Source organism: Amia ocellicauda, chromosome 18 (genome assembly GCF_036373705.1).
Source record: "Amia ocellicauda isolate fAmiCal2 chromosome 18, fAmiCal2.hap1, whole genome shotgun sequence".
Classification (NCBI taxonomy): Eukaryota; Metazoa; Chordata; class Actinopteri; order Amiiformes; family Amiidae; genus Amia; species Amia ocellicauda.
The window spans coordinates 27994624-28017002 of record NC_089867.1 but is presented as its reverse complement, the minus strand read 5'-3'; the positions used below and the strand labels follow the sequence as shown (position 1 = coordinate 28017002).

Sequence of the window (22379 nt, the reverse complement as noted above, 5' to 3'; positions counted from 1 at the left end):
TTATCTGTGCCCCTGTGCCTAGTATCGTGTGTACTTCAGAAACCAGTGACGGTTTCACAGGATGTTAGTTTTTAACAATTTCGTTACGTTTAACCGGCACAACAACACGACACAGATCGGTGCTGTGGGTCGCTTACAGTGGATCCGGGACCAGAACATTTTCAATGGAGAGAAATGGGGTTGATTGTTAAATGTAATGAAAAAAAATATATATATATTTGTTTCACTGTAAAGATCTTTGTGTGTCTAAACCTGACGTGCGAGACGTATAACAGCAGCGGATGGGCGGAGTAACGCTCACAGAGTGACGATGTCCGCGTTGGCAGCCTGCACGGCGATGCTCAGTGGGTCCTGGCCGTCCTCATCCCCGTCGTTCTGCGTGGCGCCTCTCTTCAGGAACAGACACACCTGTCTGCAACACATGGGGACCGAAACAACACAGCTGTCAGGGTTTGTCATCGTCAACACTGATCTCATCACAAGCGTCTCAAAGGGGAAGGGAACCACATCTGTCCAAACAGAAGCATGTTTGCTTTTCTTTACACTTCCAAATGAAGTTTTCACACAATGGCACCAGGGGTATGTGAGGTACAAGACAGTGATGTGTAGTGAGGTACAAGATAGTGATGTGTAGTGAGGTACAAGATAGTGGTGCATAGTGAGGTACAAGATAGTGATGTGTAGTGAGGTACAAGATAGTGATGTGTAGTGAGGTACAAGATAGTGGTGCGTAGTGAGGTACAAGATAGTGATGCGTAGTGAGGTACAAGATAGTGATGCGTAGTGAGGTACAAGATAGCGGTGTACGGCCCTGCTCTGTGTCTGCGGGGGCGCTCGAGGCTGCGGACTCACCCCGTGTGCCCCAGATAGGTGGCGTGGTGCAGCGGCCCCTTCCCTCGCATGTCTCTTTGGTTGACATCCGCCCCGTTCTGCAGCAGAAACTCGCAGGCAATCAAGGAGCCCTGCAGAGTCAAAAGACACAGGATTTAGGATTTAGGATGGCAAGACTCTTTTCAACCGACTCTAGAAAGCATCAGCGCTCAGTTTCACAAGATACTGCTCTCATCTGACTGGAGATGATTTATTTCCCTTTCTTTCTTTGACAGATTAAGGAAGTGGTTTTAAGACAGGCTCTCTCAGATCAAGCTTGTTATTGTATCTTGTAAATGCAGATGAGGGCTTTGAAAACGACACAGAGAAGAGGCTGAAAGTTGCCTGTCAGTTTTGCTTCCTTTCTTCAAAACCCAATGAAACAGATGTATAAAAATACCTCAGCAGTCGTCTTTTATACTCCTTTTACAGAACAGCACTATGTGAAAGAACACAACTGTCACAAAGATCCCTCTTCCACTACAAAAGTAGACACAGTGGGAGTTTTAATCTATCTTTCCAAAATTAGAGAGGATGATATCAAACTGGAAATAATTAGTGTTCTTGCCTGGATTAGAATGGATTAAACTCTTAAATTCAGATAGTAATCACCTCTCTGTTAATTAAGATTCCCAAGACATATTTGGCCAGAGCTGGACAGTCATTTGCGTTGCATTGTTGCATAACTAGCAGGTAAGGTTTCCAACTACATATCTGTACCTCTTCTCATCTGGATGGATTCTGGTCACTAATTAAGATTAATGACAAGGCTATGATTATTATTTATTTCTTAGCAGACCAAAGAATAATTATTAAACCTCTATTAAACCATTTTGGCCAGTGTTTTTTGGTCCTCAATTTGCTAAGTTTTAGCAATTTGTACCAAAACTTAGCAAATTGAGGACCAAAAAACACTGGCCAAAATGGTTTAATAGAGGTATGCAAAAAAATATAAAGAGAAAGAAAATGTTGTATAGCGCATACAAAAGGGATGGTGACGAAACAAAATACGTAGATTATGTTGAGCTGCAAAGAGATCTTAAGAAAGGGATCAGGAAAGCAAAGAGGGAACTAGAAAGAAACATAGCTCTTGGAACTAAAACCAATGCAAAGAGCTTTTTTCAATATTACAACAGCAAGCAGTCAATAAAGGAGGAAGTGAAACAGATAAAAGGGCAAAAATGGAAGTATCTTGGAAAACTAACAAGATGTGGCAAATGTTCTAAATGAGCATTTCACAGAGGTTTTCACAAAAGAAAAAACAGATGACATGCCACAGGTTGACAATCAGTCCAGTCAAACCCTAAGGGAGATCAGGATAAATGAGGAGGAGGTACTAAAGGGACTAGCAGAATTAAAAACCAACAGTACTTAAAGAAATGAGGGAAATTATTTATAGGCCGCTAAAACTCAAATATTCCAAATGACACTTAGAACAGGGGATGTGCCAACTGACTGGAAGACAGCAAATGTCATACCAATCCACAAGAAAGAGGACAAAACTGAGACAGGAAATTACAGACCAATCAGTCTCACCTGCATCACTTGTAAAATGTTGGAAAAAATGATTAGACAGAAAATAGAGGAGCATCTCAATGAAAACCATATTCTTGGAGATAGTCAACATGGGTTTAGACGAGGCAGATCATGTCTTACTAATTTATTGGAGTTTTTTGAACATGCAACTGCAGCTGTAGATCATGTGAAAGCATATGATATGATATACTTAGATTTTCAGAAAGCTTTTGATAAGGTTCCTCACCAAAGACTGATCCTCAGATTGGAAGCTGTAGGCATTCAGGGTAATGTAAGTAGATGGATTATGAACTGGTTGATGTATAGGAAACAGAGGGTGTTGATTAGAGGAGTCGCTTCTAACTGGAGTGAGGTTGTTAGTGGAGTTCCACAGGGATCAGTACTAGGGCCTGTGCTTTTTCTAATCTATATTAATGATCTGGACTCTGGGATAGTTAGCAAACTTGTCAAATTTGCCGATGATACTAAAATAGGTGGCTCAGCAGATACAATCTTGGCAGCACAGGTTATTCAGAGGGACTTAGATAATATTCAGTTGTGGGCTGACACCTGGCAAATGAAATTCAATGTGGACAAGTGCAAGGTAATACATGCAGGTAACAAAAATGTCCACTATAATTACACTATGGGAGGTACAGATCTAGATCTCCATCCAAGCAATGTGGGGAAGCAATAAAAAAGGCAAACAAGATGCTAGGATATATTGTCAAAAGTGTAGAATTGAGAACAAGGGCAGTAATGTTCAGACTGTACAATGCGCTAGTTAGAGCTCATCTGGATACTGTGGACAGTTCTGGACTCCACACTTCAAGAAAGATATCGCTGCTCTAGAAGCAGTTCAGAGGAGAGCAACCAGACTTATTCCAGGTCTGAAGGGAATGTCCTACTGAGAGACTGAGGAACTGAACCTTTTCACCCTGGAACAGAGGAGACTATGTGGGGACTTGATCCAAGTCTTCAAAATCATGAAAGGCAGCAGGGACACACGAACCGGGGACACAAATGGAAATTGGGCTTCAAGGCATTCAAAACGGAAAACAGGAGACACTTCTTTACACAGAGTTGTCACAATCTGGAATAAACTACCCAGCGATGTGGTAGAAGCTGAAAGTTTGAGAACATTTAAAAATAGACTGGATAGGATCCTTGGATCACTTAGATATTAATGGACACCAAACGAGCACGATGGGTCGAATTGCCTCCTCTTGTTTGTAAACTTTCTTATGTTCTTATAAATTTTTCATGTTAATTTATGCATTGATTTTTAAGATCTCTGCTCACAGCCCTCTATGAAGACAACATGTGACACCGCAGGATGTTTTCCATGGCACTGTCCCACGCAAAACGAAAACACACTCCATGATTTAAAACGCCATCTCGGTGGTCGCACCCCTGCGCCCCCACTCACCCCGATGACGGCCTGGATCAGTGGGCTCTTGCTCTCCTCTTCGTCACAGACCCAGTTGACGTCAGCTCCGTGTGCCAGCGCCTCGGCCATGACGGGCAGGTTCCGGGCCCGGGCGGACTTGTACAGCAGCGCCCCTGGGTGAAGCTCACGGAGATCCTCGGGGTCTGAGGTCTCTGGCTCGATCTCGGCCTCTCCGCTGGACTCCTCCGACACCTCGCACTCTGCAAGAGGAGAAACTGAATGTATTATCGATGAAAAGCAGAGCTCAGAATTAGACCCAAGCAAACAAATGTTATGTATTTGAATCGTTTGCAAACTCTGACCTCTGTCTACTCTCTCTATCCAGTGCCCTTACCCTCCTCGGTGACACTGTCCACCACGGAGCCGAACACCAGGATGTCCGTGCTGCCGTCCGTGCTGCCGCCCAGCCCGCTGTCACTGCTCAGACCTGCGGGGCCAACAAGAGCCAAACAGGGCCCAGTTAATTATCACCAATCCTGCCCGACTCACCGGTTACTCTGTTAAAATATGCTTTCTGTGACTGACAATCTCTTTCATACAGATCATAATATATTTGTGTTTTCACTTTCACACATACAGAGCCAGTAATTCAAAACAGACATGTTCAATTACGGGTTAGCAATCTTTTTATATATATATATATACCTGCCCTCTTATATATACACTCACCTAAAGGATTATTAGGAACACCATACTAATACTGTGTTTGACCCCCTTTCGCCTTCAGAACTGCCTTAATTCTACGTGGCATTGATTCAACAAGGTGCTGAAAGCATTCTTTAGAAATGTTGGCCCATATTGATAGGATAGCATCTTGCAGTTGATGGAGATTTGTGGGATGCACATCCAGGGCACGAAGCTCCCGTTCCACCACATCCCAAAGATGCTCTATTGGGTTGAGATCTGGTGACTGTGGGGGCCAGTTTAGTACAGTGAACTCATTGTCATGTTCAAGAAACCAATTTGAAATGATTCGACCTTTGTGACATGGTGCATTATCCTGCTGGAAGTAGCCATCAGAGGATGGGTACATGGTGGTCATAAAGGGATGGACATGGTCAGAAACAATGCTCAGGTAGGCCGTGGCATTTAAACGATGCCCAATTGGCACTAAGGGGCCTAAAGTGTGCCAAGAAAACATCCCCCACACCATTACACCACCACCACCAGCCTGCACAGTGGTAACAAGGCATGATGGATCCATGTTCTCATTCTGTTTACGCCAAATTCTGACTACCATCTGAATGTCTCAACAGAAATCGAGATTCATCAGACCAGGCAACATTTTTCCAGTCTTCAACTGTCCAATTTTGGTGAGCTTGTGCAAATTGTAGCCTCTTTTTCCTATTTGTAGTGGAGATGAGTGGTACCCGGTGGGGTCTTCTGCTGTTGTAGCCCATCCGCCTCAAGGTTGTACGTGTTGTGGCTTCACAAATGCTTTGCTGCATACCTCGGTTGTAACGAGTGGTTATTTCAGTCAAAGTTGCTCTTCTATCAGCTTGAATCAGTCGGCCCATTCTCCTCTGACCTCTAGCATCAACAAGGAATTTTCGCCCACAGGACTGCCGCATACTGGATGTTTTTCCCTTTTCACACCATTCTTTGTAAACCCTAGAAATGGTTGTGCATGAAAATCCCAGTAACTGAGCAGATTGTGAAATACTCAGACCGGCCTGTCTGGCACCAACAACCATGCCACGCTCAAAATGGCTTAAATCACCTTTCTTTCCCATTCAGACATTCAGTTTGGAGTTCAGGAGATTGTCTTTACCAGGACCACACCCCTAAATGCATTGAAGCAACTGCCATGTGATTGGTTGGTTAGATAATTGCATTAATGAGAAATTGAACAGGTGTTCCTAATAATCCTTTAGGTGAGTGTATATATATATTATTATTATTATCAACTAAGCTATGCAATTCATTACACACTGTGCAGTTGTGCTACAGGGCTGATCTATCGACGTGTTACATGCAGCCCGAGTGCCTGCAGGCCGGAGGGGGGACTTACTGCGCGGCCCAGAGCCGGTGTCGAAGTAAGAAAAGAGCGAGTCGAGTTCATCGGGACAGAAGAGTGAATCTCTGCGGAACTTCCTCTCCAGCGCCGCGGCGGCTGAACAGAGAGAGAGCAAACGAACACACACACTTGAACATGGAATTGAAATTGAAATGAACATGAAATGCACTATGACTTGTATTCATATTATTGTTGTTTTTAACCATAATCTTAATAATGATATGCAGGAAAAAAAAAGTGGCTACAATGATACATATATCTCTTGCAGCAGTTTCAGGGGTTGTGTTGTGGAGGGACGTTATGTGCTGCCAAGTATCTGTCTTTTGTGACGGACAGGACTGCGGACAGCACAGAGTCAGGACCACAGCAGCTCAGGGGACAATCCCACACTGCAGTGCCTATCAGCCTCTGTTTAATCCACCCTGTGCTGTCTGGGTTTGTCTGGGATTGTGGCAGGAGAAGAGACAGGAGAGAGGTGGAGGTGAGCAAGAGAGAGCTATCACTGAGAAAAGGAATTGAATACCTGACAAAGAACAAGGATTGAAACTGAGGAACCCGGAGATACCCAGTGGTTGTACTGACTTCATTGTTAAACCAATAAAGACTCAGACTCGGGTCTGTTTCTGACATTGTACCTTTTGTTGTTTTATGCACAATTCAGCTAATGCACAACTCAACAAGTAAGATGAGTTTATGACTAATAATTAAAAAAAAACAACAACAACGTATGAGCATTGCATTGCTTCTCCGAAGACATTAGTCCGGCTGGTGGGACTTTGAAAAACGGCAGTTAATGAAGCGTGGTTCCCAATTATAAGACACCGAAGGGCGTAAAAGTTTATCCAGCGTTGCCCTTGGGGTCCCTGCTGACTTCGCTCTGAGAGTCAACCCACCCCCCCCGTGCTGTCCTATTTCTACCCTCTTAGTCAATATTAATAGATTTAAGGCAGTGGAGAGGGTTAAAACTTGCAAGGGGTGGGGGGAGCGGGATGACGGGGGGTGGCTGACGGTATAAACTTGTCAGTGGGGGGTTTTGCCGTGGACCCCCTACGACTCGTGGACCACAGTTTGAGACACGATGCTCTTAGTGATTTCCAGTGGAAACACCAGTGCTGGACACTGTATAGATCCACAAACACTGTTTATTGATATGGGTAACCAACAGAGTACTTTTAATTTGCTTGATATTGATGCTGTAGTGTGTGGACGGGGTCATCTTGAAACAAAGAGTGGAGATGGTTGCTGTGTATCTGCACGTGAAGTCTCTTTCACTGACAATCCCAGTAACATGCAGATGAACACCACCTGTGCACAAACAGCATAAAAAGTAAAGCATTCTCCAAGTGCAACACCTGGATCAGTGTAAGCGCGGTGTATGCACTTCATGCTCGTAGACAGGGTGAGCACAGTATGATGTCTTGCTGCATGTTTGTCTGATGATGTACATCTGCCAAATCTACGCCAGGGTGACCCTAATGCGAGCCAACACTCGAGTCACACCATCTGGCACAACGATGTCACCTGGGACATCGAGAGGTCTACCTGAGGAGAGGTTGGCAGGGGATGCGCTTCCAGGGTCTTGTCTGTATTTCCGGCGGGTCTTTGGGGCCTTGGTGGAGCTGTTGTGTCGCTGGCACTTCTTCACACTCCAGCGCCGGGACTTGCGCTCACCATCCGCCAGCGCCTCTCCACTCGCCATCTTCTTCAAGAACTTCTTCTCCACATACTTGGCTTTTATCCAGGCCTCCTTCTCCTGCCTGGGAAAGCACATCCACAGCTCAATTCCTCTCCCCCGATCCAAACACCCAGAATCAATAGCCAATCCCCCAGATGCGCTCCTGTTTCCAGTTGCTTCATATTCCTGTGTTTAATAAATAATAACGCTAATTCTTCACTGCTGAAAAAGTCCTATTAGAACATGCAAAGAGACAATAAATATCCTTGTAACAGCTACTGCTTAAAAACTAGGAAAGTGAGTTAATACTAAATTGAAGATCTGACTGTTTATTACTGAGATACAATGATTTTACACTGAAGCATTAAATACCTAGTGTATACTGTGAATAAATACCTAGTCTAGGGCTGACAGGAGTCACTTTCAGGGTTGACTGGATGACATTAAAGCCACTGATTCTCAAGAAGTCTCGCTTCAAGAAATAGTCTTAACTGACTGAACTGAATGTGAAAGACACACATCATAACAGCAAATACAGCTCTGATCAGGAAAGAAGAAATGGTGTCTGTGGCTGAGGACCTCAGAAGTAATCCAGTAAAAGCCTTAAGAGCTCACTGTGAACGTTTGTCTCACACCCCAGTTCAGGGCCACATTTTGACTGAATCCACGGTCTCACGGGTCCTCACAGCCTTGAACACTCACCTCGAGCTCGAGGGTCCCGGCTTCTTCAGACCGAGCTCCTCACACGCGCCTTCGTAGATCTGGTTGACGGTGCTGTTGCCCAGTTCACACATCAACTGCAAAAGGAAACGGAGCCCGAGTTCAACACAGGAGACGTGCAAAGTGCTACATTTTAAGAGAGATACATTTTTTCCTCCTTTTGTACTTGGAGGAACAGGGATATTATGTTGACAATGTTAGGTGTCATCTTATTCATTTTTACATTTCTAAATGTCCTTAAAAAGACTGTAGTTCGGTCACGTGTTCTGACCACTTGCACAACTGAAAAGCACACGCATTGCATGCTATTAGGAACAAATGAGTGAAACATGGAGACAGGAGAGAAACATGTACAGCCAGTTCAGGATAGACTTCAGAAGAACAAACCTTCAGTAACTCCGGTTCCCAAGAGTCCAGAGTCAGAGAGCGGACCTTGGAGCAGTGAACCCCCAAACTCCTGAATAATGATGGACAGAGGAAAAAACATTAACGAGTTGTAGTTTGTTTTGCAAACAGTTTTTGGACTTATACAAATGACTGATCATGAATAGCGATAAGCTGAAGAGCTGCCCTCTTGTGTGCAATTTGTGTCCTTGTGAAAGTGATTCCCATGGTCCAATACGTATGTAAAAGCTGTTTTAAAAGGCCAACTCACTTTAAACCTTATTAGCAGCCTGTCTATCAAATCAACCTGGAGAAAACTGTTGAGTTCCCCCTTGATTGAACTGAATTGAGTCTTTGGATTGATATAAACCTACGGTGGCCCTGAAGTGCAAAACACAAATGCAAAAAGAAAAACGCAATTGCAAAAAGAAAAATGCAAAAGCAAAAGGAAGAACACAAATGCAAAAAGAAAAACACAAAAACAAAACAAGAAACACAAAAACAGATTTTTTTTAATTATGGAATTGCGTCATCTAGTCCTACCAATAGAAAACGTGTCCCGCCTTTTTGCATTTGTGTTCTTCCTTTTGCTTTTGCATTCTTCTTTTTGCAATTGCGTTCTGCTTTTTGCATTTGTGTTTTTCTTTTTGCAGTTACGTTTTTCTTTTTGCATTTGTGTTCTGCGTTTTGCAGTTGTGTTTTTCTTTTTGCATTTGTGTTTTTCTTTTTGCAATTGCATTCTGCTTATTGCATTTGTGTTTTTCTTTTTGCAATTGCGTTCTGCTTTTTGCAATTGCGTTCTGCTTATTGCATTTGTGTTTTTCTTTTTGCAATTGTGTTTTGCACTTCAGGGCCACCATATAAACCAGTCAGTAGATTGAACTCCAAATAATCTGCCGTTTTCTCTGGTTGATTCCTTCAGCTACAACTGTGTATGAAAGTACCAGACAATGACAGCATGACACGTATGAAGTATGTACAGATGATACACTTGGTGAGCAGATGTTGCTGCCGCAGTAGACTTCATGATATTGGATATTTGTGTTGTTTTTGCACATTGCCTCTATGTTGACAGTGGACATGAATATACATTTAGAAAGTTGATGGTAAAACAGAAGGTAAACATCCTGCACAGATCGCATGCAAGGCCTGCAGCTCAGAACCTCAGAAACAGACAGACAGAACCAGACTCGAGCCCGGACCCAAAGCAACATACTCTACTAAACCACATCTGAGAGGAGACTGGATTTAAGATAGAAATATATATTTAACAGGTATTTAAAGCTAAATAGTTTTTATTTCAAACTGAATTAATAAAGCAGGACCCAATGCATATTTGCTTAATAGAAAATTCTACAGCAATTATACACAGAGATTTAATAATCCATGGAATAAAATGCAAAGTGACATATTCAATAGCTGTGGAGTCTGAGGATTGAGTGGTCTAATCTTGTCATACACATGCTTTTCATGCAGATGTGTATATGTAAGTATTACACCATGTAAGCTCAACATACATTTCTCTGTATCAGTGAGAGAGCTGGCAAAGGTATGACTGCATTTCCTGATAATACAAATATTTCTGGGAAAATTAATGCGTTTTTAAACAATTAGGGTTTACGTTTTTAAAAGTGCTTTTAATCTGCTGCTGCTGAATTTCACTTTGATTTATGAGTGTTATAATGTGGTTGGCAGACTGTCAGGTTCTGGATTGTTTTCTTAATTTCCTCTCCCCACACAAAGTGGATGTCAAATGCAACAAAAGACTGCGTTTTCAACCTACTCAGCTGTGCTGCCTGACATCTTGTGAACCATTGGTTTGTGTCAAAGTACTACTCGGTGTTACATAACCAATCTGAGAGTGTTTTGAAGCTCCCACACTCTGTGGAGGTGTAGCCTGCAGATGTACAACCAGGAATTAAAACACATTTCCTTCTAGACGAGAGATCACTAAGTTTTAACCCTCAAAGAAAAATGCACAGCTGTCAAGTGAAACATTAATTGTAATCAGGAGGAACCTGTATCTGAGCCTGTTCAAAAGCTGCCTAACAGCCTACAGGGGATATTGTACACAGATAATGCACTTGGTTTCTGGGGAAACAAATGTGAAGTTGGAAGCACAATGAAAACAGAGAGCTGAGATTTTTGATTATAAATGACAAGATCAAAAAACGTGTTTTAAATATACTAGTCTTATAAACAGTATTATCTCACAGATATTAGATACATACCATGAAATGGTACAGAAATGGGCAGTTAAACTGCGTTTCAACATTGCTACAACAATCTGGGGAATCTGTATTGTCAAGATTCACTACTTTAATTAATCAAATACCCATTGTGCCACATCTGCAACATCTGCCCTGGCATCACATAAAATTAAAGTCTTTCTTTTGCTTGTTTTTATGATGGGAACCAAGATCTCATCCCTTGCACACTCAGTTACATTTTCTGACTGAACACTTTGTGCTCAGCTCTTTGCATGGTATCCCAGTTTTTTAGGGACTAACGATTCCTTTAGTGGCCTGGAATCTGTTAACTGGTGGGCATACAGGAAGAGGGGCTAAGTTTATTCCAAAAAACGTGGAGCAGGATCAATAAGCTGTCTGAAATCCCTGGGACACAGACGTGCTACTTCTGTGGCAGAACCCTGAGTACGTGTTCTGTATCCTGACAATCACAGGGCCTCCAAAAATGTAGCCTCAGACCCCCTCCGTGGCAGGGGTATTATTAACAGCCCTTTGTGGCAGGGGCATTATTAACAGCCCTCACAGCCTCTCCGTGGCAGGGGCATTATTAACAGCCCCCACAGCCCCTCCGTGGCAGGGGCATTATTCAGCGAAGCGTGAGAGAGATGTGGGTGAAACAATGAATATTTAACAGACAGTTGAGGCCTGCTGAGGTAGTGATTACATAAGCATCACTAATTGCACTGAGTGCCCCTGACAGATAACTCACAGAGCTATTAAAAAGTGAAACAGGCACTCGGCTATAACCACAGCTTGCGTTTAAATGAGAGCCCACAGTACGCTGCGAAGGTTAAACGCACAGCTTTGCAGAGCCACTCAATTCTCTCAATTCTATGCCCATAAGTATCTATGCTATAATCATTTTAAAACATTGCTGAGGAATTTGAAGAGTTTCCTCCCATGTCTGATGTCACTAAGCCCTGGTCTTATAACATTACAGCAGCTGTGAACTTGTGCCATCGTAGCAGAAGAGTGTGTAAACTCCGCCCACGTTACAGGTCAGAAGAGTGTGTAAACTCCGCTCATGTTACGTGTCAGAAGAGTTGTGATTGGGTGCAAGTTTGTCGAACTTTTGATTCGGTGTCGGCCAAATAGCAATACGAATACGGTGCGGCCCGTGACCAGGTGGTGGGAGTACCTGTGGATGCCGGAGCACTCGATGCAGAGCAGGATGCCCAGGTTGATGCTGGCCCAGCGCGGGTCGGCCTGGCCACAGTCACAGCACAGCTCGTTGCCGGGGATGGTCTGGATGCGGTGCAGGATGCTCTCGCCCTTCACGCTGCGGTCCCGGGAATCGCTGGCCGAGTCAATGCTGCTGGTGGACGGCGAGGCGGTCCGATCCAACCTCTGTACAGGAGGCAGGAGGACAGGCAGCATGAGGAGAGGGGCTCCACGAACAGAGACCTTGTCATTTTGTAGCATTGTTTGTCCCTGATCCTCACATTGTTTCTCCTCTCTCTCGATGCTACACTGTGGTTCAACATAATGTAAGATTCTAGGAAGCAGACATGTTGATATCATTGTTGATAAATGTTGATATTATAGTACAAAAACTTTCCACAAACAGTCCAAATAACACCATTCACTTTAAATTAATTAAATAATTTAAATAAATTGAGACATATCAACAGATGTTTCTGTCCTTATTATAATTGGGATCTAAGTCCATAATTGATTACTTCATTCCTGATGATGACTTCATCAGAGAAGCACTGAAGGAGTGGCTCTACTAGTCTTGGAAGCCCCTGGGGTATATGACTCGAGGACTGCGAGACCCACTGTTTTGTGTAGACACACTGAGGAAGTGTGATTGGCTTGGTATGGGTTGGTGTTTCTCAGGGAAGAAACAGTCAGACAGAGGAAACTCACCTCAATATAATAGTTGTCTGGACTCTCTCTGTAGGCCGAGGCGATGCTCGCCTGCACAGCCTGGATCCATGCCTGACGCAGCTTCTCTGATTCGGCCTGAAGCATGCAGCTCCTGCGGGACATGTCTGAATGAGCACCACGTTCTCACAGAAGCATGTTCACACGAGGGACGCTCGAGAATTAGACTTTACCACGTGTGGTAATAAACTACGTTTCCCTGGTTAACATCCCAATTGTCGCTGCTTCTTTGAGAAGGCTTTAGAACTGTGTAGAAATCCTAAATTCAGTAAGTTTAATACATGTATAGTCGTTTTATTGTAATCTGCATGAGACCAGGGTTAAACTCTGATACATGTAGGTAAACAATTAGTTGAGCATTTCTGAGGGGGTGAAACCTGCTACTCACTTTGTAGGCGAGACGACCTCAAAGCAGAACCTCCTCTCAATGTCTTCACAGGGTTTAACCGAACACAGTCTGAGGTCTTCAACCACCACGGTCAGGGTGTCCTGTTTGAAACAGCAGTCACAGCATCACACAAATTGACCAGAGTCATGGCACCAACAGGATTTATTCGATTTTGTCCAGAAATAACTGTCACAGAAGCAGAGATGGAGAGCTGTAGTATCTCCATGTAGCCATGTTGCCCAGCTGAGCTTTTACCTCTACATGAATAATACTAATATCAGATCACTGACAATTACTTAGATGTGCTGTTCATGACTGATGCAGGTATTTAAGGGCTAAAAACAATTCAAAATACTGTACAGTGTAAAGATAACCAATTGTCCAATTATGGGTTTCATTAAGTAACCGAGAACACCAGAAGTTCATGGTTCATCAATACTGTATCGATCGCCGGCCACACTGCTGTAATAAATGGATTATGTGACACAAAGAGCTGGTACTGAGGCCTGCACAACCTTCTCTATAACAGCACCGCTTCACAACGTGCAGCTGAGCTAAAATACAGAAACCTTTTTATCCAAGTGCTTTTGCTGTGAGGAACATCAATGATGCTTGAAGAGGCTCCATTAACTCTCTGAAGTGGTGCTACAGAACCCGACACGAACTCGTCTGTCAGCCCTAGCTTGCGTAACGCCACCCACCCTTTCAGCCCTCTGGATTCTCAGCTTTCAGCAAAAGAGCGGGCACGTCTCTCCTGCCTTCGGATGGAAATGTGGGTCTGGAAATGTGGCCCAGTAATGTAAATGTGGCCCTAGTAACCAGCTTTCCCCAAAACGAGTCTTTCAGACTCACTGACTTCTAGAGATTATTTTAGATCAGAATTAATGTATTGAATTGTGATCTGCACTGAATTTCTAATGAGACACTTATGTGTGAATAGTTTTCTGTAGTGCTTTTTACATTTTTTACATAATAAGTAATTTAAGACTTGCAGCGCATATTAAGCAAACAAGGTTTCAGTTAAAACAATGCTACATACTGTGGGACTCCTGTACTGGCTCTGTACATGGTTATCAATAGGATTCCTTCTTTATCCTTTCCTCTATCCTTTCCTTTCCCCCCCCCGTGACATCATAACTCATCTCATAAACAGTTTGAAAAGCCTGATGATGCCGAGGCAGGGGTCAGCATATGAAATACACAGTCATATACACAGTGTTCTCCAAGTCAGTCAAACTTTGTGATGGGCCGGATTCCTGCGATCTCTGGTATCACTGTCAAGATTTTGAAGTAGGATGGGGTGACACTACGAACCAGACTGCAAGGGACTGTCCTTGACCCCAGAACGCCCCAGAAAGAAAGGTTATTTGGGGCAGTTTTTGCTATGAAAGACCGGTTTACAACACATCTCTGAACAAAGTTTAACCTGTGAAACCCTTTCATATCCCCAAAATAATCTTCACGTTTACCCCATCTTGAATTCTGAATCTTATCTAGTGCTCAAAGCATTTAATATTGTTATTATATGTCCATGGACACAGGGCAAGACCAAATCAAACCTGTGACCTAGCTGAGAATCATGAGGTACAAGTCTGTCGTGTTAGAAAACACTTTATACTGTTTATAAACCAAGATGTGGCAGGGTACAACTTAGTAATGTGTGATTTGCGGGTGGGTCAGAGTTTTGATTTGGGCTAGCCCTTAGTTTACACAACATAGTCACATTAAAATGAACACGCAGGCAGATGAATAACAATGTACTTGCCTTCAGCTTCTTTTGATACACTAGTTGACTGTTTTGTATTGAGAACCACCTCCTGAAAAGAAAAGAAAACCAACAACATCAGAGACGGATCAATTTAAAAGCACCGTCCTTTCATGGGACCAGCACAGCCCAGAGGGAGGTCCGCACTGTGGAGAGCGTTTCGGATATGGGAAACCATTGATGGGACAGCGTTCACAGCAATCGTTTAAAAGGGTCGTGACGTCAGGGGCAGGAATCCAGCTATCGCTTTTTAAATGCTGTGACACAATCAATTCCACATCAGCCCATGGGAAAATATCAAACCTCCTCTAATAGTTCTGCATTACAGAAAAGCAATTCAGATCGAGGCTCGGCTTTTAACCCTATCCCTCCCAGAATACATTTAAAAAAGGTTTAAACAAAATATCAACAGAAGAACGTAAAATACAAACAATGCACAACAAATAAGCAGAATGTTAATTCATTATTAAACATTAGCAACAGAAACACATTTATTTATTTACTGAGACTGTGTGAAGATGGACCTCATATTCGATGCATTCTTCACCTCGTGGTATTAACTGGCCAATTCATTATTTTACTTCAAATAAATCATTAGCAGCTGAAGTGGAAATGACAGCAAGAAAACCCCTGAGCCCTAGGGATACCAAAAAACTACCAATCCCTAATTAGTATAAAGAACAAATTAACATCGACAGCCTTGGTCTTGTGTTACCAAGCATAAATAATCATGTCAGATTGTGACAGTGAATACAGTTCAGATCATTAGTACTGTTGGGTTCAGGGTGTGACTTTGGTAGCAAACAAGTCTATACAAATGCATGAAAACAGTGAGAATATAGTAGTATGATTTCAATAGTACTATAGTACTAGTATATTTCAATTTAACATCTGTTTAACTTCTACAGCACTGTAGTTTGAAATACAAAACCAATTAGCTACAAACTGGCTTCAGATTCAGGCCTCCGGTCATTATCGATGCTCCTGTATCAATGCACAGCAGGAATCAGCGGTCAGGGCTTCTTCCTAGCGGCTCGTGACGTTTGACAGCATCGCCTGCCATCCCTGAGGGCGTCTGGGCGCCAGTCTGGGGCCGAGCAAGGGAAGGGGACTGATTACCTGTTCCAGGTCTTGAAGGCGTTGCTGGCCCTCTTGAAGAGATACCCCTCCATCACAACGCCATTGGGGGCATCCACGTCGAACTCAACTTTGGAATCATCGTAGGAGAAGTCCTGTGGAAACGAATGCAAAGGGGCGAATGCAACGTTGCTCTTCGGAAAGCTGAGGTCCATTGTGCAACTCTCTCTCAGTTTTGACTTTAAAATGTGTTCTAGCAGAAGCCAACTGAACTTCAAAGACAGACAGTTCAACACAAGACCCGTTTGCCAAGGCATGCTGCTGAGGCTCGTAAAGTCTCCTTGATCTATTTTCTTTTTCTTTACTTTCAGAGATTAAGCAAAATACAATCACCCAACAATTCAGAATTCATGATTAATCATCCACTGCAGGAGTACATTGTCAAACTAACTATGACTGTAGATTCTGAAGTCAGAAACCTGTAAATGAATGTTGAAACTGCAACCTTAATTATACATCAGTAAATCTATACTGATATTCAACTGACGTTTGCAGGAGAATCAGTGACGTAGTCGGCCAGTTTGCCATTCTTTATGTCACCACACACTTTGTGCAATTTTAAAAATACTAGCAAATACTAGGTACTTTAACTAGAACTACACAGCAGGTAAGTGAGTGTGTGTCTGTGTATGTCAGTGTATTGATTAACTTTTTGGATTTGCACTAAAGTACAGATTTAATAATAGATTATGTGTAGGATGGAGATTTGTGTTCCTGCCTTCTGTTAAATTGGTAAGACTTAGAGGTGAGTGCAGGCGTTCAGACAGGATGCAGTGACATTTTATTGCCTACACAAGTGCCATTATATCTGCGGGTCGATCCAGAAAGATAGAGAGAGAGAGACAGAGAGAGACACAGAGAGAGAGAGAGAGAGAGAGAGAGAGAGAGAGAGAGAGAAAGAGACAGAGAGGTTTTCAACTCATCTCCCTCACATTCTATAAAACTGATTCACATTTAATACTTTTCAAGTGATTAAGAAAGAAAAGAAAAAAGAAAAGCTTGAACTGCAGGATTAAGGCAAGGATTCCCTACATTATCAAGAATGCTGGTAAAAACTTATACATATCTTTGTATTGTGACACTTAGGACAAAACAGCAGTGTTTTATTTGAAAAGAAGGTTGAAGATGACCAAGTGTGCCGTGTTTGCACAGTTATTCACTGATCTAAAAACAATGGATTTTGTAAAACAAGGAAAATGTAAAATGGCTATAACAATATTCCTGCAGACATAGGACATGATTGCATATGTTAGGAATATAATCTTGTAAGGTAATTTCAAAGCTGACTTTTGTTTTGACCTACTAGCTAGGCAAGGAATTTTGTAACCGTCTATTAAGTACTGAAAAGCATGATGCTGTTTTGACAGGGGACATACTAAAATTAGATACCAACTACAGAAAACAATCTTTTTAAGTTTCATACTTCCACAGTTTCTCATCCGAGCACTGCGGCACCACACTTATAAAAAAATCTGCTGTGTGATTCATCCCAGCAACCTTTTCAAAATCCATTCAGATATTTTTGCCGGTTTGACGCAGGCAGTTGCATAACCAGCCCCTATGCTTTCTCGGGCTATAATTACATTCATTCTCTGTAATTCATGCAGCTTCCTGCAGCCTTGGTCTCACACCTTCTCTTCACCAGCACTTGCTCATATAGAAGTGGCAGCAAGGCTGGTTTTTCTAGTGTAATAACAAAATATATCGATTTCCCCACATCACAAGCAGCAGGATTTTGGGAGGTTGCCTGCAGCTGGAAGATCACTGGGGCATCATGGCATAACTGTGATGTATGAGCTTCAGACCTTTTTCCTATAATAAGACCAGGAAAATGAGCATTACTGTTGGATACATTTGATTCAATAAACATGTACTGCCCCTTGACGGAAGCAGAGTCCCCAACACAAATCCAGGACTCAAATTCAAACACTATTGAGATCACAGTCAGAGCTGGTATCATCTCACTGAGATAGACAGAGCCTCCTTATCTTATCTTATTTATCCCCCCCGAGGTCAACATGGCCGCCTTCCAGAAACTCTGCAAAGTTCACTGCATCTGCAGAATCGACTCATTGTGTCTCTGCCTTGCAAACCTACAATCTTTGTTTGTGGACAACACAGACTGCAGAAGATCACAAAAGCAACTCTTTGATCTCCTGCATGATCGCATACTACTTATTTTGCCTCATCTATGAACCTACCTGTCATTTCAAAGTTCAAGCCTATTCTTTCATAATACTGCATCTTGTATTCTGTTATTACCCAAACTATATAATACACTGAAGTTGTTCGGTTTATGATAGACCCTGCTGTCTGTTTGCCCATGCTACTCAGTGCTGGTATAGTTTCATGAGCACTAAGTTGCCTTCACTATATTGTGCCTTTACGGATGAGAAACAAATGTATTTTCTTGTAAACGCCTCACACAATAAAGGAATGGCACCGGCACACTGCATTGGTCACTCAAATCACTGTGCTGGATCTATCGCACTCTCCCGGCCTGAGAAAAGGATTACGTTTTCAGCTGTCAGGAGAGTGGCAGAAACACGTGCAAGGATGTAACGTTCGCCTAAACTTAAACAGTAGCGACCACCGAATGAATGTCTCAAATGCACCATCTCACCACGCTTTAACCCAGGGCTCTTGTAATGCCCATCCCAGTGAATGAAAGAAGGCCAAACACCACATCCCAGCACAACCTCGTTATTTCAATGCAGGCGCTCTGTGTTTATATGGAGTTAGCCTGCAAGGCTCTCACAGTAAGAGACGTATCGTAGAAACACACAGTGATCTGATGCAGTAGGACAGGATTAGGTCATTACTTTTAAGAGGATGCCTCGCATCATTGTTTATAATAGCATGTTTTAGGAAAAATGCCTCTTGACATCACAAATGAGGGGAAATGCGAAAATGGCAACAGAGGGAATGGGTTCATTCTCATAAAGCCTTGTGGGAGCAGAGCTGGTGTGAGGACACCAATGGTGTCAGGAATACAATATTACCAAGCTTTTGAAGGATTGAAAATATTTATATATCTGACCTACCTACCCATTTGTGCAGGTTAGGGAGATCAACATTGAGATTTTGAGCATTTACAGTAATCATACTTGATAAAGAAGATATGAAGAGATATACGGTAGAGATATATCTATATAAAACACTTCACACACAATTGTAAGACCTCTACACAAAGAAGTTGTTAACATTTACTGCAACATCTGAGCTCCTGTTTCTCATTCCATACAGATATAATTTGAATTGACTGTACATTGTCTAAACGCTACACAGAGCAACTGAATGGACTCTGACTATGAAGCAGGATTGGATTAACTGGCACATTATGAAAACAGAAAATAAACTGAGCAAAATGATGGTTTCAATGACCATCTTTCCCTCTGTCTCCACAGTAAAACCTTTATTGAACTGTGTGTCGATTAGCTTGATCTTGATCTCAAGGGGTATTTATTTTAGATTATATTTTCTGATAATTATTTAAATGTTTCTTAGCATAATCAGGATCAAGAAGATATACATTAATACAACTACAATAAAATATATAAAAGACTGAAATTGTACATTAAAACTAATTATGGTATTATTTTGCCTCTGGACAGGCAGCACATGAAGAAATGATCGAAGGTGCTCAAACATTCACTTTATATAATTAAACATCAGCTTGGTTAATATGGCAATAAAAACAACAACAATCATGCATACAGAGCCATCAGGATGAAATCTAATACAATGTACTTCCAGATATCAAGAGAAACTCATAGCAGAGATATTAATATATTTAGAACGGTATTAACACATCGCACTCCAGACACCCTGGAGAGAACAAGCAACCCATATAACTCTTATTAAATATGTCTACAGCAATGCTACATCAACAACACAACTCCACCAAGACACTGACAAGATCAAGATTAGCAAAGGAAAGAAACAGAAATGGATCTGAGAGCAAAGGAAGGAATGAGATACTGAAAGAGTGACAACGGGCTGGACACGCTGCAAGAAGAACCGATCAGAGACGGACAGGATGGATTCCAGCATCGTCTTCTGTATTCACGACTAACTGCAACGGTGCTTTCAGAAAACTAAGCACGACTCTGACACAGAAACTGCATTTGTTTACCACAGTATTTTACCAATTTGCTCTGATGGCTGTGTTGACTTTCGGATGTAAAGCCTGGTTCAGAACATAACACTGATATCAAACTACAAACAGCTTACAGAGAACGGAGAAGACAGATAGATACATTATATGTCATTATTACTGTACATTGATATTACGGTTTTCATCCCACAGTGCTTTAGAGGCAGGAACTACTACATCCATCATTAAAGTGCCCCGCCCCTCCCGCTGTACAGCAGCCATTTTGTGCCAGCAGTGAAGTGTGGCATCGTTATTAAAAGGACTTGAGGTGCTGCAGCCCCAGATTTAGAAAGCATTGCGTAGAATTTAGCCTCATTCTCTTTATTACAATTATTTTAACAACCTTATCCAAAACGCACCTTGGCAGCGTACCGGGGCACTGTACTGGGGTTGCAGAACCGCACAGGAGAGTGACCTCTAGTGACCACCACCCAGGTACCAGCAGCAGCAGATACTCCACACACATCTCACACATTGGACACCAAGCACAAGTCATGAGAAGACCATCATAAAGCAATAGACTGGGAGAGGTTTAAGGAGGATTAATTATTCATATGAATGTGTATATGGTTGCAGGGGGGTCATACCAAGAAACAACCGGTCTTTGTATCAAGCCAGTGCACACTGGAGTCCAGGAATCACAGGAGGCAATCCAGCCGTAGTCTTCAATGAATACAACCTCTCAGTCACTATGCAGGCTTCATCAGACCTCAGCAGTGAAATGTACAAAATGCCACCGAGGGCACAATCTGCGCTGCCTGGACAGCACCCCATCACCCATCGCATGAGCATCCCATTAAACCCACTTCTCAGCACTGGGACAAATGCTTCCTGTACCTACAGACTTCACCCCCTCGGTGTGGCAGCATATTCTCCCTGTGCGTTATTCAAACGTGTAGCATCACAAAGTATGAACCCCACTTTTGTGGAAAAGCTAAGTATTGTCAGAGAGAAATCCTGCTTTAAATTTGTTCACATATTCACCCTAAAGGGAGATGGCCACATAGTGTCATAGGCGTGTTATAATTTCTGTATTTAACTCAATCCCTGTGTAATAACTAGAAGGATCTCTTCATTCAGCTGTATTTGACGTTTGCAAGGATGGTCAAAGCTGAAGTAATTATACAAATCCTAGAAAGCATGATGTGGGTATTTAACTACCATTAACAATGGTGTCTTTAGCCAATGCATGTAGTAGCACTTACAACAATGATGGCATTTAATAAACTGAGAGAAAAACAACAAGATTTAGAAATAACAAATGATTGGAAGCAAGAACATTTTACTTGCCACATACAAACTACTGTAAAACAAACAGTATACAGATATCAAACCTTTTATATTCTTTTCAACTGAACTGCAATTTTTTAAACAGTACGTGTTAATTTTCTGATAAACCACCAAGAAGTAAAACAAAAAAAGAAGTGTAAAGACATTAACTTACCAGTGTGTATTCCAACCTGCCAAATATCTTCATGTTCACAATGTTTGTACAATCCAAAAGCACGAGAAGCTAAAGAGGTCAACAAGAAATCTAATCAAATAAAAACTATCCAGATGTGCGGCTTGGGTTTCCTCAGCTGGATCTCATTTCGTATCTGGACGCTGTGCTCTGGCGCTCGTCTGCTGCCCGACTGCGGCTCTATGCTATGCAATGCCTGTGCACAAGTGTGCCTCCCACCACAGCCACCTGCGCTCCCTGCGCTCAGAGACGCTCACAATAAAGCCAATTACCATACAGCTGCCACTTTGATGTGTTGTGTGCCGTGAAGGAAGAATGAGTGAGTGTCGGCGAACTCCCCGCCCTCTGCAATCACTCCCCTCGACCCTCACGAGTTTCAAACGCAGGAGTGATCTTATAGGCACTGGCAGCCTGGCTGACGACAGACCCCGGCATCCCCCCGTCTCCCGGCGTCATATAGCATGTCTATCCTGTCTCTCAGCAGGAACAGCGCACTGTCCGGCTCCATCTGGCCAACAGTGCCGCTGCTATTCCTGCCTAATCAGGCAAGCATCACTGCTCCTCGCTAACCAAAGCTCTCAGGAAGATAAATCAAGTCACCAAAGATTTCAAACATTTTGTTTATGTCGACAAAAAGTTAAATTAACAACAAGAACAAAAAACTGTTGGGGACAATATAAATGTCCTATATAGACCTGTGTTCT

The 22379-nt window shown here is 42.6% G+C and overlaps 1 protein-coding gene across 4 annotated transcripts in view; it reads right to left on the bottom strand.

Moving 5' to 3' along the window:
- The window catches only part of LOC136714030 (arf-GAP with coiled-coil, ANK repeat and PH domain-containing protein 3), a 33789-nt gene extending 11929 nt beyond the window's left edge, over positions 1–21860 (bottom strand). For 2 of the 4 annotated variants that reach the window (XM_066691317.1, XM_066691319.1), the window contains exons 1-14: positions 21658–21860; positions 16040–16152; positions 14921–14972; positions 13156–13256; positions 12750–12861; positions 12019–12227; positions 8635–8704; positions 8230–8324; positions 7395–7609; positions 5847–5948; positions 4170–4271; positions 3815–4035; positions 853–962; positions 302–412 (exon numbers count right to left, since the gene is read on the bottom strand). In XM_066691317.1, coding sequence (XP_066547414.1) covers positions 302–412; positions 853–962; positions 3815–4035; positions 4170–4271; positions 5847–5948; positions 7395–7609; positions 8230–8324; positions 8635–8704; positions 12019–12227; positions 12750–12861; positions 13156–13256; positions 14921–14972; positions 16040–16152; positions 21658–21690 — 1646 coding nt within the window. In that variant the 5' untranslated portion in view covers positions 21691–21860. The remainder of the gene's footprint in view (positions 1–301; positions 413–852; positions 963–3814; positions 4036–4169; positions 4272–5846; positions 5949–7394; positions 7610–8229; positions 8325–8634; positions 8705–12018; positions 12228–12749; positions 12862–13155; positions 13257–14920; positions 14973–16039; positions 16153–21657) is intronic. The other 2 variants (XM_066691318.1, XM_066691320.1) reach the window with 2 other exon arrangements.
- Positions 21861–22379: the final 519 nt, after the last annotated feature.